Here is a 17,790-nt window from a genome sequence, read left to right as displayed (position 1 = left end):
CCACTTCCCCAAAATGAAACGGGAGAAAGTGAACGCAACAAGACACCTGCTTCACTTCTCTCCTGTCAAGCCAACTGCCCAGTCCCTGTAATATTTACTAGTAGGCCGTCCTTGTTCCCTATGTACCTGAGCTGGTGTATCTTCCACCATACCACCTCTCCATTCACAGGTCTAGTGTATCAAGGCATCTCATTACATAGCGGACAGTAACTATGCCCCGCTCCATTCATTTTATCAAGGGGAACGACTGAGACTATTTCTGTGGAAACTCAGCTAACTAGCAGTGGCCTTAAATGCCCCCCTTTATCCGCTTGTATGTTCAGTTTCAACGATTATTTTTTCAGGCGGTTGATATCATCATATAATGTACTGTATATATATTTTTCTTTATTTCACAGAGGATTTCTTTTGATCGTTACCCCTTTTGTCTTCCAGCGAGACTTTAACCCCTTCTCCTTCTTTCGTCTAGATTATTAAAGAAACAGGAAAAAAAAGGAGTAATGCTGTAAAAAAATAAAACAAAACATGGCCTTTGACCTTAAAGAATAAATTGTCTTCTTTTTGCATCTTTATTGCAGGTTTGCTTGCTATGGGTTTTCTGTCGAAGGTGAGCATTTCTAACTATATTTACGAGAGTTAAAGAATAATAGTAACAATCTGAGACATTTCTCTCATTTATTAATTTGCCATATCTACTGCAATGTGCTCTTTAAATGATATTATTTTAAACCAAAAAGTTAATTTAGTAGCTTTTCTGGAGCTGAAAATGGTATCACATGATCTTTCTCGGCAGATGAAGTTGCCCAGTTGTAGATGTTTTCTGAGAATTTCTCATCCATGTTGAAACAAATTGAGCTTAAAAGTGAACTGCTGATACTTGGTACAATGAATGAAACAATCCCAACACAAGCTGCATTTATTAGCTGTCTCTGAGCTTTCTATTGATATAAAAGTCTCAGAGACATGCATTTGTTGTATCACCCTTTGGGGCCCAGAATGATCTAATCTTTTATCAATCTTTTATCAATCTTTACTTTGGTGAACAGGATTCAATTTTACATTATGCATCAAGTTATTGTTTGTGGTGCATCTTTTTGCTGACTCCTGTCGGTGTCTAATGGTGTTTGTCATCAGTTGTCCCTCATGGGGATCTGCTTCCTTCAGGTCAGGAAGAGAGAAAAAGCCTCTGAGCGCTGGCTGGTGTCAGTTATTCTTCCATCTGAAGTGCGCTGCACATGTTTTCACTCAATGGACAGAAATAGCGATGGCAATAGCATTCAACGCAAATGTCATTATTTTCTGTGATATTTCAAAAGTTTCTCATAGATTAATTAATAGAAACAACTCAAACATTCTAGGGCTCAGCGTTATGAAACATTCTAAGGTGAGTGATATATTACTATAATCATAAAAAACAAGCTTTTTAAAAAAAGGCAGAATAGCTGGGTCAGTCCAGGATAACAGCCTGTCTTTTCACTTTAGTCCTGACTGTCCTCGCCAAACCAGAAGAGAACAGGGGTCGAGCCAGGTTTAAAGTTTTAGAACAGTTATAAAAGCACTTACATCTGTCCTCTTCTCAGCACCCACGCAGGGGTCACTCTCAGAGGTCACTGTGCTCCGGCTAACTGAATAACTGCCTCTTCATTTTAAAACACATCCTGTGAAAAGAGTTTGTGTGTCATTTTCCTTCTGCTATCTACAATAAATTCTGCATGTTTCTCAGTTTCTAAACGCATAATATCAAAAGATATTGATGTGTGTAAATAGAAACAGTTTCCTCTGCAGAACATCTGTTCAATGCTTTCTCAGCTCAGTAAACAGTGGGCAGTTTAAAACTCATATTGTAACTAGAAAGGTGCAATCAGTAGAACGCAGATCTCTTTCAGGGGGGTCTGCAACGACTTTGCTGTATTGTGTGATTTAGACAGATGGCGACCCCTTGTCTGTCAACCAATTGGCTGGAAGGCGTCGTAAAAGACAAGCGACAATGTATGAAGGCAATAAGTAAGTTGTCGTTTCACACAATCTTGTCAAAAAGAGATCAATTAAACTCGCTTTCTTCAGCCAAACACACTGTTCAAAGTCATTTAAGTGAGCCAGAGAACGACGGCTGAGAGGTGCAGCAGTGTCTATGTACTGGGAGTTTTGTTAGCCGTTAGTCAAACGCACCACGAACAGTTTGCAGTTTGCCGCAGCAGAATGCAAGATTAGCAATGGACACTCACTTAGACACGGACACACATGCACACGCAACCGTTAGCATGATCCTCCTGTTGGAGATAATTATGAGTCATACTAGATGACATGGAAACCCTTGAGTCATTGCTTGCTAGAAAGCCAGCCTCGCTGGAAGGGCTACATGATAGAAATGTCTGACAGGACATCCTTGGAGGCTCTTTAACCTTATTTCAGCAGCAGCTGGTCGGCAGCCAAACCATCCAAGGCGGATGCAGCTGCCCAATGTGCTCTGTTCAGCTGCTTAGCAACATTGACTTCATGGCCCATACTCCTTTTAAACATGGTGGACCGGCAGCTCACTTGGTTTCTTTTCATCTTTTTTGAACAACAGTGAGAATTATTCATTTCCAGCATCAGTTATAGTGCAAAGCAGCTGAAGTGTTTTTTTTTCTTTTCCTGTAGCTTTGACCTCTGTTTTCCGTTCATTTATTATTTGGCTGCACCAGGCAAGTCTTGAATGTAGGTCTTTATCTTTGCTCTCTCCTAATCACCCTGCGCATGTTGACAAAGGTTCACTCCTGCTGGTGACTGTGAGCCACTGCAGCGGCTCCCTGCTGATGTGAATAACAAAGAGCAATGTTTGAAGTCTGAGTTCCCCAGTTCCTAATAAAATAATAAATTAGTGTCAGCCAGACCAAATTAGATCAAATGTGAGGGCATGAAGTTGTATCCTACAATTCAACTGGCAGACTGTTGGATGTTAGACTGAAGTAAAGGTGTGTTGTGAGACTAAACATAGTGATGGTTGTTACAATACAATAAGATACATTTCCCTGTGTGCATATTATATTTTGTATCTTGTGGTGGAAAAACATAATTTTGTCAGACATACATTGCTCAACACACAACAGATACGTAGAAATATCACAGAAAGCGGTGCGATCATCTGTGGACAGTAATAATGCGCCAATGCAGAGCTCACTTGTAACTTGTCAGGCCTTATGCATTTCCAGTTTGAATTAACTCCTATCGACTCGCCTGTGGGACAGTGGCCCACTTCCCCAGTTTTCAAAGGTCTCTCTCTCTCTCACTGCCAAATCTATCAAGACATTTGGATTCGCCAACACCCTGTCCTATACTGCTGTCATTCCATCATGCCTGGATGCACATGCACTCAAGCCAGTGGAATCATCAGAGCTGTTTTCTTACACAGAGCATTCATTTAACGAGCATGCCTACCTTACATCCATTTTTTATATGTAGATGGGGGGATTGTCTCCTGCTTTGTTCCAGCAATACTGCTGTCATTGCTTTCAAAGCCTCAATAAGTACAGGCAATATCCTGTGAGCGAGCATCTTTGGTCATTATTAGCACACAAAAGAATACTAGATGACTTATGTACCCTGAATGACCGGATGTTTTGTTTGTATGTTTTGCAGCTATCATGACACCGCCGACATTGAGAACCAGACAGTGTGAGCTGGAGGCTCCTCTGCCTCCCAGTCAGTCTAGTCTGCTCCTTCTAGACCACAGTAAAACAAACATCTGCACTGGCCTTGGAGCACTGTCCTTGTTCTATCACATGGTATTTGATCCCTTTTAAGTCATCTGAGGTGTCAGCGTATGACTGTGTAGACCAGCCAAAGCACAAAGTGTCGATATGTAAATGCTGTCATGCAGTTTTCTTTTGTTCTGTCCTCCTCTCTGCCTGATTTACTGTCTAAACACAAGTAACACACTGGAGGAACGGACCACAGGACAGACGGAACACAATAACTCTCTAAGTCACTACACAATTACAGAGACAGGGCATTTTAGCGGGCTCTTGGCATCTCCACAAACCTTGATGCTTTTTAATCACATTCATGTGAGGAGAAATTTCTGTTGGCCGACAAGTTGCTGTGCTGGATGCCAGCAGAGCCACAGGAACTGCAACAGTGATATTCACAAAGGAATGTGCTACTTATCATATTTTACTCAGCTTCAGTCCCCTGAATAAAATCCCCACTAAGCCATCTTTTCAGAACATAGAGAGCTTGATCATCCCCCTCTTTCCCATCTGCATTTGAACTGGTGTGCTTTCCCTAAATGTCAAATAATCTGTAAAAACAGGCAATGTCAGCCACTTTGACTCAAAATAACAACAACACATGTAATGCACACAAGATCAGAACAATAATGTTATCTTCAAAGCAACTTACGTTGTACCTAAAGGGTAAATAATGTGCGGTACTATATTTATTTCTAGCATTAATTCCTTCACTCCATTAGATTGTTTTGGCAGCTAAATGTTTCCCTTTGCCAAATAACATTTTTGTTTAAAAGTTTGTTGAGATGCATGAGCTAGTTTCCTCTGCAGAAGCATGAGAGGAAAGGACTGGATGCCGGCTCAGACTGCTGCTCCCCATGAAGTAGACCTTTGTCTGAAAACAAGGCTTCATTTCAGCTGCTAACAACCTGTTAGGTGAGACCCGAGGTCGTGGCCTGTGTGATTCTCAATACAGAGGGACTGACCTTGATACTCATCTCTGTGGACTCACCCACTCACTTGATCTGAGAGGCTTGTTTGGTTGTTGTGCTGATGGAAATGTTCACCAAGCATCAACCTCACAGTGACACAAAAGCCACCTTCTTACTGTGCCAGAATAAACTGCCATTGTTCTTTTCATTTTTAATCCATATCAGCAATTTTAATTGGGATTTTGAACAGTACAAAATGTAATACATTATATACATACATTATATACAATACATGTATGTAAGGCACTTTGCCTAAATTAGATTTGTGATGTGATTTTACTCATGTAGACTAATTACTGATGACATATGCCAATAGTCATATTAATTTAAGTCTTTAGCTGGTTTAAACCGGAGCAAAATCCAGGAGAATACCATTTTTCTCCTTTTGTCATTTAATATTTATCAGCACGTAGCGGTATGTTGTAAAATCTTCAGAACTGGAGGACTAATAAAACAAGCAACAAGACCCAGTCACACAACTTTACCCACTCCAACTTGTGAAACATGCTGATATATGGCCGTTACATAATTGCATAACTGAGTGACAGTGTTGCCTCCTGCGGACTCAGCAGCCTCTCAGTTTGAGACCTTCAGCCTGGAAGCTGCTGCTCTCTCTCTGTCTCTCTCTCTGTCTCTCTCTCTCTGCTGACACGATCCCGTCTCATTTGTGCTGGCGCGTGAGGTGTCGCTGTGGAAAACCCAGACTACCACGCACGCGCACAAACACACGCAGGCGCGCGCAGAAACTTTTGCAACGTTTGCCGAACTTTGAGTTGAGGTGCTTTCGCCTCGATAGCCAAGAGGTGGAGCCACGGTGTACACGTCACACGTCGCGAGTGGTGCTGAAAGGACAGCGACAAAGTGGACAGCTCCGTTTGCACCTTGGGAACTTTTTTACCTGCTTGACGTGACCTTGTGAGTGCTCACCTGAAACCAATCGGTTGATTTCGATATCAGCACCGCAGATTATTGGAACCGGTAGACATATGGCGACTTTAAGGGCGAATACAATAGTGGAGCTTATCCTGATAAACTAAACTACAACAATAAGGAAAATGTATGTTTTTAAAACAAGTAGTGAGTAGGCCAAGTTACATATTTCTAGGCAGACCCTGCTTGCCCCTTTACTGCAGATGTTTCTGTGTTTCATTGCTAATTTGAACTACAAACAGTCAAAGTCCACATGTCTGCACACATTAAAAAAATATATATATTTAAAATCGGACAGAAACCATATATGGTGGCTCCAGTGTCCCCGCTAGTTTTAAGGCAACTCCACAGAACACGCGCGCGCACACACACACACACACACACACACACACACACACACACACACACACACACACACACACACACACACACACACACACACACACACACGCACACACACAAACCACTTCGGCACTGGTTCAACCGTCTTTCTCGGTCACTCGTGCAGGGCTCCACCATGGCAGAGCGCAGGGGAAACTGGGACAACAAGGCACAGGACGACCTGCCGGTTTATCTGGCCCGACCCGGCACGGCCGACCAGGTGCCCCGGCAGAAATACGGCGGCTTGTTCTGCAGCGTCGAGGGCGCGTTTGAGAGTAAAACCATAGACTTTGACGCCCTGAGCGTTGGCCAGAGGGGCTCCCGCACCCCGAGGAGCGCCGGACGGGAGACCGGCCAGGAGGCGCAGAGCCCGGCGAGTGACCACAAAATCTCCCCTGGCGTGGAAAGGCGAGGAGGCAACGTCTCTCCTCGGGTCGAGATCAGGACCAGCGGCGGAAAAGAAGTGTTGCAGTACCTGGGAGATGAAGAGGTAAGACGAGTGTTATTTTGGAGTGAGTGGCTGCGGACTGTGCAGCATGTGTACATGACAGGACCGGTTTCTACTGCCACTATTGTGACTTTTGTACTTTTTCTCTTCTGGTACCAACCTTTGTTTGTTGTGCTTTAATGCTGAGCTAAATATTACATTAGTGATATTAGACAATTTGAAGTTAATGAAAGATGGATTGGTATTGGACAAGGCAACCTTTTGAAAGAGCAAAAAAACAGCACAATCAGCTGACTTACACATGTACCCTGATGCTTACGAGCTGTGGACCACACCTAAGTCAAATTTGAAATCCCTCCATCATCAACCTATTCAAGTCCTATACCTATTCCCTTGAGAGAGACTTGAATGCATATTGCGCAGGGAACCAGTATTGAACACATTATATCATATATATGATATGACATGTCAGATTATAGACCAATGAATATAAACCTTCCTCAAGAAACTATAGAGATACTTTAATAACAACATTCCAGAGGCATCTTAACAAGTAATATATTTTAGTTTTTAGTTTAAATTAGTTTTTAAGGTAAATACGACCGGCCTGCGAACATGACAAATGAGACAGTGTTAGCATGTCCTGTGAACTGAAATTATGTGCAATACACTGAAGGGAAAATTCAACAAGTGTGACCCAAACATGTAGAAACATATTAATTTGCTTTTTTACAAATTAAAACAATGACGTAACCTAGAAAACAAGGTAAAGAAATAAATCGTTGTATGACAAAGACATTCAATAAGTTTGTATTTTATTGCTGCCGGCACCAAATGCAACTGAGCAATATGGTGATGCGAGTGATGTACTGTTGTGGCTGTTTAGAAGGAGCTGCATGGTTTCCAGGGTGTGTTTTTATTAGTCACACAGTTATACTGGTGCACGCTCAGTATCGAAACCAATAATATTCAGTGTGGGTCAATAGTGTTGGAACATGTGAAATACTTTAACTGTTACATGTTAAACACTGAAAATATATGCTGGATATGCTTGTTTCACAGCAGACATGTAGACCTGTTATGACAGGAGAAGCTGTAGAGTATTGTTGATTCATGATTATTGTATTAAAATGCGCCAGTAAGTCATGACTCTGTGCCTTGGACTTTGAAACTGAAGCAGCAAAATGAAATCCAACCATCAATAATTGTATTCTGTACTCCTGTGCTTTTCCTTCAGTGACGTATCAACATGTCTTCTCAAAGAGACAGGGTTTGACAGTTTTTCAAGCCTGCCTTATTTATTCCTGCAGAATACACATTTCACAATACTTTTGTGTTTGGTTTAAGACAAAAAAACAATGCTGTAAAGTTTCAAAATGTGGAGACACTTTTAATTAAATGAATAGTTTAAAGTATGTTTAATACCCAAACCCCACTTCTCATCATGCCACCACCAATTACATTTGTATCTGATTCCAAAAGTGTAGGTTTTTTTAGGAGTTTGTCGGCAAAACAAGTTGTATGGAGGCTATGAAGGAGGCATTAAATATTTACTACACACGCTGTTAGAGGGCACTTGTTTTGGGCAGGAAAGTTGGTTCTTTACTGTCAGACTGAGATCACTCTCTGGGCATCAAAAATGATGATTCATTTCTCTCTGGCAGACACAGACTCAAGTTTGGCTCTGAAAGAAAAGAAGCTTTTAGACAAAGTGAGGACTATTAGCAGTTAGTCATCGCAGGGCTGGACACTTATTGGCACACACACATAGTGACCAAATGAATTAGTACAGTATGAAAATGAAGATAATATATTTGTATAAGAAGCAGGAAAGAGGTAAACATAACACAACATGTCATAGATGACAGTCAAATGCATCATCATTATCTTTGCTCTGAAATCAGCAGCAGTGATTGTGTTTGTTGCAGTCATGTTTAGAATGATACGACATGCTGTGTATTTCTTTTGAATGATACGACATGCTGTGTATTTCTTTTGAATGATACGACATGCTGTGTATTTCGTTAGAGGATGACAATGACAACTCGGTGTCATATATTTAAAGAGGCAATCTGTAACATTGAGTTTTTCTTGACTTGATTTGATGACTGTACTTTTTTTTAAACCCTCATATGGTGTTTGGGTCTGTGGGACTCATTTTAATTGCAAGCAAAAATAATATGATTCACTATTTTTTTAACTGAGACTTATTGGCCGTGGCACATTTTCTGCCAAAAACTTATATCAGAGAAACTTTTCATCGTCCGCATGTGTTAGCTATGTGTTACATAGCTAATAAAAGTGTGGAAATTGTGTACCTGGATTAAATTATTAATCATATTTGCTGTTTACAATGCTTCTAATTGGGATGAAGAAAACATTTGTTGAGTATTTTAATATAAATTGTTTGATTGTGTTGAATTAAAAACCTCAAAATACAGCAGGTCCAACAGACCCACAACATCTTCTGATTAACAAAAAAATAAACACCATACAAGGGTCAATTAAGAGACAAAAAGTTCAGTACCGCAACATAACCTTCGTTGTTGTCTTTGGAAAGCAACGCAATGTTTGAAACACCTCATCAGCACTAATGATATGAGTTTCTAGAATTTTGGTTGCAGACACAATTGTGTCATCAACAACAAAAGAGACACATCAAGTAGAAAGATTGTCAATTAATTTTTAAGAACGTTTAAATACTCTTGCATGCGTGACGCAAGTCCCACTTAATGTTTCCAAAACTTAAATACTGCTTGTTCCTGGTCTAACCACATACGCAAAACACGACTGCTGCTGTTTCTGCTGCAGTGGCAGATCTCTTATCGGCCTCTGTTGTCTCCCGGCGTTGATTCATTGGGGACAAAGAAGAGTGACAGACCTCCTGCAAGACTACAAGACTAATTCTAGATCACTGATTGAAGACACAACACTCTGTTTATTTGAGAATATTGATAAATGAGCTAAAGTAGAAATGATAAATGTGTTTTTCAATATTTAGTTGGAAGGGTTTGTCCTCATCATTTACACCTCAGTGACTCCTCTGCTGTTATCGATTCACAGCCGGACGGAAGACAGTTTGGAAACTGGGCCGGTGCACGCACCCGACCCAGCCTATTTGAATCCTTACATCATACCTTAATAATTCCACCCCCATGAGGTTTGATACTGAACTGCGACATTGCACATCCTGAGTGGCCAGATGATTCAGCTGAAATCAACAGACATAGTTAGACTGTGCAGATTTGCTGCTGTTTGTAAACTGTTTGAAGACATCAGACTGACAACAGAGTCAGGACATGCTTACTCCTCTGACACAACAGTCTGCATGCTAACTTGGCTCAACATGAACCTCTTTACTCAAACTAATGACATGTTTGAGTGTCTCTTTTTCAGAGTTTCAAGTGCACTGGTATCACATTTTCAATTAATTACGAATTTAGTCAACAATATATGCTGTAGTTATAGTCTGTTAATTGTTCGGGGTTAATGTGTGCTTATTTTATGGCTTTGGAAGCCAATGTGGAAATGCCTTAGACTTGCATTTCTTTCGATCTCCAGCAAGGGGCGACAAAGAAAATTACTATACGTCTCACTTGATCGAATACCACAGTAAACATTGTGCACAGAAGTTTATGGTCCCAATCACTAGTTTCAAGTCTTCTTCTATATAACTTGATCTTCATAAATGATGGTCCCATCACGAGTAAAATAGACAATAAAGTATGCTTTAGGACGTGGCTACCTTCAGACAACTTCTTTTAAGATTTGACGCCATCAAAATAAATGTAATTTAATGGTAGTAATAGACAATAACCATCATAACTATATATTTTTTTGGTTTCCTCTTGTCTGTTCAACTAATAAGTGCGATCAGCTGCTGTAATGGAGTGAAGAGTGGGGAGTGGTTAGCCGGGGTCCCAGGGGAGCTTGTTAGGGGAGATGGGGGAGGGCACACCCTTTTGTTATCCTGCAGGTTGGCGGTCAGACTGGGAGGAGTCCTTTATACACTTACATTCACACTGACCCAACCATATAGTAAACCACACACACATTGACACATTGAAGCTTGCCCATACACATCTATGCATACGAGCCACAAGTTTAATACGTAAATTATGAAGGCAGCCTTCGAGGTAGTTATTAAACCTGCAGTATTTGAAATATGACCTTGTAATTCTGATTCACAGAAGGAATCGGGCAGAGAAAGAGAGCATCAGTCGGTTTACTCCTCCAATTTTACACATAATGGTCAGTTTACCCGTCATAGGGAGTACTACTTTCCCAGTAAATACAGTTATTACTATGTCTTCTGAAGCTTTGGAGGAGCTCTGTCTGGTCTGAGAAAATAACCATGATGATGTCATAGTGAGGTTGTCAGGGTTATCTTAACGTGCGCTAGGAAACTTCAAATTTGCAACAGAAAGACAGCGTTATGGGGTGCCATGTTTGAAAATCCTTCGCAGTGAGTTGCATTATAGGAAATGTAGTATGCAGGAGGATATCTCTGTCCGTTGACTATTAAAAAACAATCTGAAATCTGGAAGTCTCCTGTGTACGATTTTAGATTCGTCCCATTGCCCAAATTCCATTTGTGTCCTGGTGTGTACTGTAATTGACTTTTTTTTTTACAACCAGAAAATAAAAATCTATTTTATTACATAATACCGAATCACATAAAGAAGTTATCTCATGCCACTTTGTGAGCAGGTATGCACTAGTTAGGTCATAAACAAAATTTCCTCAACACAAAATGTTAAACCTTCACCAAAATACAGTAGTGAGACGCATGTATGAAGCGATCCCTCGTTACTAAACATGACCATGCCAATGTGTATAGGTGAGTTATGCCATTTCATATGATTGCATGGTATTAAAGGGAATGTCTCTCTTCTTCATTTGGGGCCACCTTGGTGCTTCTTCTGCTGGTGCAGCTTTGATGACTCGACAGAGTTTTTTTTTTTTCTGCATCCTTGATCTGTCTGCTCCCTGTCTGTCTATCAGCGTCAGCTGGTTAATGCGGTCGGCAGCGGTAGCAGGTCCGCGAACTTGATGTGAGTTGTTGATGCATTCTGTGAGGCCGGGGAATGCTGAGGTAATGCCTTACTGCTTCACGGCCATGAAAGGAAATGTCAGAATGCAGGCACTGCTTCTTGCGGCCAAAAGCTGGCAGAAAACAACCAGTGACACTGAGTTAACGAGAGAAATACACTTTTTAATCTCCTCCCAAAATACAAAATGGATGATTGTAGAGAAATGTAAAGGATGATGTGGAGGGTGCGCACCCACACACTTAAAGCCTTTACACAAACATATACTTTATAGAACGAAACCTCACAAAATAATTTACAAAACAAATAATTTCAAATATTCTCAATACACATTTGTATAAGCCTAAAAATATGAGATGGTCAGCATATATTATTCACAAAGTAAATCATTTTTCAACATAGCTCGAATATATTTAAGTGCTACACTATATTATTAACACTTACAACTGAATAAGAGTATGTTTTTTTAGTTGATGGTTGTAGTACACACACCCACACACACACACACACACACACACACACACACACACACACAGACAGAGGCACACCCTCACATGTCTCTGAACCTCATTATGGGTGCATTAGTGCTGAGGAGGGGAGTGGTGGAGGAAACGACCGGTGGAGTGAAGGGGATCCACTTTAGGTCCAAACAATAGAGACACATGGTTGGGTGGGGACATGCACAGAGAGGGTGTGTGTGCATGTGTGTGTGTGTGTGTGTGTGTGTGTGTGTGTGTGTGTGTGTGTGTGTGTGTGTGTGTGTGTGTGTGTGTGTGTGTTCTGGTGAGTAGACATGTGGGGTGTGTAATGTGGTGGGCAGTCTCTGTGACAGCTGCTACACCATTTTGCTCCTCCTCTGTGTTCACAAAAACTAAATCTGTAGGGTATTTTTAATTATGATGTGTAAAGATTTACACTCTTAACCTGTAAGGAGTAATTTAAGTACATGTTATCTCAAGAGATGTGCTTGTGTTGATGAAAAAGTACATCTGAACATATTTAGATACTTTTTTAATGTATTTTTTTAAATTGTATTTTTAATTTAAAAAAATTCTAATGTCAAAATCCCTTTTAAAACATTGTTCATTTATCTTAAAAATCTTCTATTTGTTCAGTTTTTGACGGTATGTTGAACAGTACTGCATTGGTAATGTAGAATGTGTAAGTAGCCTGTTTCATTTCAGTACCTAATATGATAATAATGTGTATAAATATGGTGAGAGGTTAAGCGAGTCCTGCTTTCTACTCAGTCAATTATTATTGGCCTTCAACTCTGATCAATTCCCTCCTTCACTTTGCTTTGGCTGAAATACACAGACACAGATGAGACCACACACCATGCTGGATTTAAAACCACATGGTTCAGATTCATTTTTTGAGAGAAGAAACATAATTTATCGGTAAATAATGACTCATGTGAAACTCATCTGAAAAAAAAAAAGAAAGAAAGAAAAAAGGGCGACAGCTCAGTATTTCAGACAACTGGCTTGCAGGCTGTGCGCGGCAGCTGCTCTCCTGCGCCCTCCGGTGGAAAGATTGTGTCACGACTTCTTTCCAATTGAGCCGATTGAGGGAGGGGCCGGGGTGACTGAGCCACAGACGCTCCTACAGCACTCTGCAAGGCACTTTACATCGCACTGACGGAGCGGCGACCATTCCCTGAAGCTCTCATCCAGGCGAGGGCCGCTGCAGCATCCGAGAGGGAATCACGTTTTTTCACAGCTTGACTTTAAAAGGTGGAATCGGACGAAACATGTCTTACCAAGGGAAGAAGAACATCCCAAAGATCACAGTGAGTAAAGGAGTTATTTACGCTTCACTGGCTGTGGGAACTTTGATGCTCAATCACTGCGTTAGTGTTCCTCGCTGCCGTTTCAGCAGCGATGTGTCATGACTATAAAAGCAGCCCACAAGGCGATGTCGAGGCTTGTCATTTTTCCTTTGTATTGACCGCTGGAAGTCGCTGGCAAAAATACGCACTATTCAATGGCACGACCGGCTGCCTTAGTGACAGCGAGGCAGGGAGATGAGGCGTTTTCTTAAAGGTGTCCTGCATCTTCTTTGTTGAGGGGGCTCCATGCGTGTGGCGAGCCGGCTCGCCCATAAAAAAAAAAAAAAAAAAAGAAGAAGAAGAAAAAAAATCGATATAATGTTCCTGCAGGGCCATCTGCTCTCTGCAGTGCATATATGTGAGTTTAAGGTCACCCGATCGTCTTTGATGATTATTTTTAAATGTAGTTTGGTGACACATCATTATAATATTGCATATATGTGCATTGTGCTATATATCCCCCTTACATATTATGTACATGTTGAAAATAAATAAATCAATAGATACCCATCAATCCGTGCGCCGGAAGCAGTAAAATCACGTTTTAGGCATATTTGACAAGAATGTGTTAGGCCCTTTATCTCTTAGAGAGCATGTTTTTTTTAGGCCTAATCACTTGTATGGAAGGCTATTGATCAGTGACGTTAGTCTTCCTTTCAAAGAGCTTCTCTCGCCATTTTGATAAACAATGTTCTTAGTGACACACATCAAAGTATCCCAATATTTCTATAACCTTAATATAAAGTCCTATGGCAATTTTGGGGGCAAACAAGTACCTACATAAATGTAGGTAGAGGAGTGTAAATGAATTTGCAATTATTGTGCATCAGCTCATTATTTCTAAAGAAGGTCTTTTGAAAAAAAAAATTGAATATAAAGAATGAAATGTGTCTCCTGTGGACTAAGACATGGGCTACTGTTCATGCTGCTGGCTGGTGCAGAGGAGAACGAGGGGAGTAAAAGAGAGGTGGGGGAAATACACGCCCATTTGTGATGAGCTGTGATAAGCTGGCCTTATAGTGGGGCGCTTGTATTAATGCCTCATGGGAAGGAGAAAGATTCAGACTTCAGGCAGAGCATCGAAGGGTGGAGGTTGAAGTCGGGGCAGGCTGGTGTTACTCAGTCAGCCAGCTGGGTGCTGGTTTGTGTTACTACTGCAGAGAAACCTCTCCCTCTCCTTCTCCTCTCTGTGTGTGTGTGTGTGTGTGTATGTGTGTGTGTGTGTGTGTGTGTGAGAAACGCCTGCCATCTAGTTTTCATTGTTGCAGCTCTGGCTGCAGTCAGGGGTGTGTTGCTTGGCGGTGGGAAACACAGCCTTTGTCTCGTCTCCTCAGCTGATATTACACCAAATTGGTGTTTTTCAGGGGGACAACTGGCGTAGCTTTTGGTCAGTAGAGGCCTTGTCTGTATTCTGAGCACATTACGCACATTACTTTTTAAGTAGGCCATGGCTCTATAATATGCTAAACTGGGCCAGAATTTTCCATGGCATGTTTTACACAGACATTACAGGGATGGAAATGTTCATGTTACCAACCCCCCACTGAGGTTGGGGGGCTTTTTTTTCTTTAACCTTCTGTGAGAGAATAGTTGGGGGTCAAACCTCGTAGAGTTTGATATTTAGATCTAATTATGTCCCGAGAAAAACATCTGTGAGTGATGCTGCAGCTAAAAGCTCAATAAGATACGATCTGTCTTCTCTCTTCATAGTTTAATAGGGAAATCACAGACTAGAAAAATGCATAACATGCGCGAGTTTGATGGCCTCATGGTACATCTGGGGATAGAAGCTACATTTTTCAGTTTGGTGATTGTTGTAATTCTTCCGAGACTAGCTCCGTTCAGCTGAAACCAACATGTTGACATTCAGCTGTTACCACATACAGTATCTTATTGATGTCCTCCACCAGGAGCAGAGATAAAGTGGCCTCACACCACTTTGGTTCACAGGCGACTTATTCATTTCAAACATGATGACATCATGATGTCATGAAGGAGCAACTTTTTCACTCTGCTTAACCCCTCAAATCAGCATTTGCTCCCAACACATCAAAGTAGTCCAGTCATTCTTCTCTCCAACAGATTGAAGTTATAATTATTTCATTCCTTGCTGATTTGGCGACACCTGTGGTTGCTGTTGGTAATGGCCAAACTGTTTTTACTATAAGAAGGCAGTATTCAGTTCAGAATTATACCTTTATCAACCACTTGGATTTTACCCCAAACCATGATCTTTCCCTGAAAGTTGTTTTTGAGCCTAAACCTAAACCAACATGATTCATAGAGCTGCCACATCATAAAACAGAATTTAGATTTCAAGAGTGATTTTGAACATTTTTAGGTTACTAACAAATTAGGTCATCAGAAAACACTTCTTTGTGACGCTCTGGATGTAATTTGGTGGATTTGTTGGAACAATACCTGTATCCTCCATTGAGGGCAGCAAACACACTACAAGTTTCTAGTCAAAAACACAACCCCCCAAAAAAATTGCTCTTTATAGTAACCTCAAACCAACTGAAAGGATTGGATCGGGTACATAGTACATCTGCAGTACATGCATTAGTCGTTTTCCTGTGAATCTCCTTTGCGTCAAATAAACAACCTTTTAATCCTGCACATGAAGGTAAACTCTGCCATCTAACAGCGAAAAAACGTATAAACACAGACCGGCAATAACAGAGCACACAAACATTGAATGGCTATAACTCAAAGAAATCCATAATGGAGTTTGATATATTGAACATTTTGAATAATTAGATATTTGATTCTGCAATCCTGAAGACATGAACACTGCAATGGGATAATGTTGGTGAATTGGCGAGAGAAAGAGAGAGATCAATGCCAGCCTTTTGACCGTAAATTGCGCAGCACATCTCGGTTTGGAAGGTGGTTCTGAAAAGTGTCAGCTTGCTCTCACTTACAACTCCATACCAGTATTCATAAAAAAACCCACACTCACTTCATTTATTCAGTCAAACTTGAGCATATTCATCTTCTCTCTGAATGGATAACAACTCCCTAGGAAGTTTGGATGTCTTAAATCATTTGGCGTGCTCATGACCCTCCTCCCCTCCCGGACTCTCCTTCTGTAATTCCAAGCTCGGCCGTTCTATTCCAGCTGTTGCCTTCGCGTCCGCTCTCTGCCAGAGTGGCTCCGTCAGATTTAGGTGTGGTTCTTCCCTTCCCTCATACCGGCTCACAGCAGCCTCAGTGTTGTTCCAGGCTGGTCCATGTCATCATTAATGCCCTCCAGCTGGAATCAGCATCAGTGGGCACGGCCGCGGGAAATGAAACCCGTCCCCCTCCCCCTCCATCCCCAGTCGACGCACCACAAAAACTGGGCTCCGCCACACCAGAGTGTGCCATCGCCGCGCAGGCTGCAGCAAAGTGGGCTCGAGTGCAAACAAAATACCCCGTGGCCACCCAGGCGTTGCCGCGCGACTCACCATGGCGACCAACATACAGTTGCGATGGCAGGAAAATACAGCCGCGGTCGGGTTTGTCGTGCAGGGATGTGATCTGACACACACCTTAGTCGCCACACCGACACGTCTCCGACTGCCCGGCTGAGAGAGTTTGTAATTCAACCTGTCTGACTCAATCAGATCCATATTGCGTTTTCCTCTTTTGTTTGTGTCGCCACGGTAACATCGCTTCAACTCATTCAACCTATCGCTGTATCGGCTTTCAAGACATACCGGGTGTTTCTACGGCCGCGGCTGGTGGGAGCTTCCGCAGTTGATTCAGATTGATACGTCTCATTGTTTTCACTTTTCCAGAATGTGAGGGGGGGGGAAAAAAAAAAATCCTGTGCAGTTTTGGGTAAAGAGTAAATATTTTTGCGTGCTAGGCAACAGGGTTTGAAGCAGAGGCAGACTCAGGATGACTTCCCTCCTCCACTGGTCCCCGCCTGCCTCACAGCTAATGGAGGTCTCTCACGGCCTGTTTCATAAACAGACCCATCCCGATTTATTAAGCATATGGAGGAGGAGTTAATGAGATTCTCCCTCCAGTCTGGTGGATGTGGAAAAAAAAGTTGTGAGTGCATATCAGTAGTAGTACAAGAATAACATCCTGTCGTCTATTTTTGATCATTGCCTTGTGCAACAGAAAATGACAGCTTCCTGTGGACCGAGACACGCTTTATTTTTGGTGCTTTGTTTTTCCTTAAAGTTGAATGATAATCATTTTTTGTTCCGCCCGGACTTACGTCGTTGTCAGATACTTCAGTAGATGAGTTTGTCAGCTCTCGAGGGCGGTTTGCAGAAGGAAACGAGAGATTAATGACTTTTTTTTTCCCCCAATGACTTCACATTTTAAAATGCATCAGATCAGTAAAGCAAGTGGAAGCACACACTTTCCTAAACCATGCATATTTCGAGTATCAGTTTAGATTAATGACAGGCATTTCTTTGATTGCAGCAACTTGGATAGGACCTTTTTATAA

The 17,790-nt window shown here is 41.6% G+C and overlaps 1 protein-coding gene across 2 annotated transcripts in view; it reads left to right on the top strand.

Annotated features, from left to right (window-relative positions):
* The first annotated feature begins 13,101 nt into the window (after window positions 1-13,101).
* The window catches only part of dpysl3 (dihydropyrimidinase like 3), a 29,469-nt gene continuing 24,780 nt past the window's right edge, over window positions 13,102-17,790 (top strand). Inside the window, exon 1 of one of the 2 annotated variants that reach the window (XM_068599753.1) lies at window positions 13,102-13,301. In XM_068599753.1, the coding sequence (XP_068455854.1) occupies window positions 13,263-13,301 (39 nt within the window). In that variant the 5' untranslated portion in view covers window positions 13,102-13,262. The remainder of the gene's footprint in view (window positions 13,302-17,790) is intronic. The other variant, XM_068599755.1, reaches the window with a different exon arrangement.

The sequence above is a fragment of the Clinocottus analis genome, unplaced genomic scaffold (assembly GCF_023055335.1).
Source record: "Clinocottus analis isolate CAN_PGR_092001 unplaced genomic scaffold, fCliAna1.0.p SCAF_5, whole genome shotgun sequence".
In the NCBI taxonomy this organism is placed as follows: domain Eukaryota; kingdom Metazoa; phylum Chordata; class Actinopteri; order Perciformes; family Cottidae; genus Clinocottus; species Clinocottus analis.
This window is presented reverse-complemented; position numbering and strand designations above follow the sequence as displayed.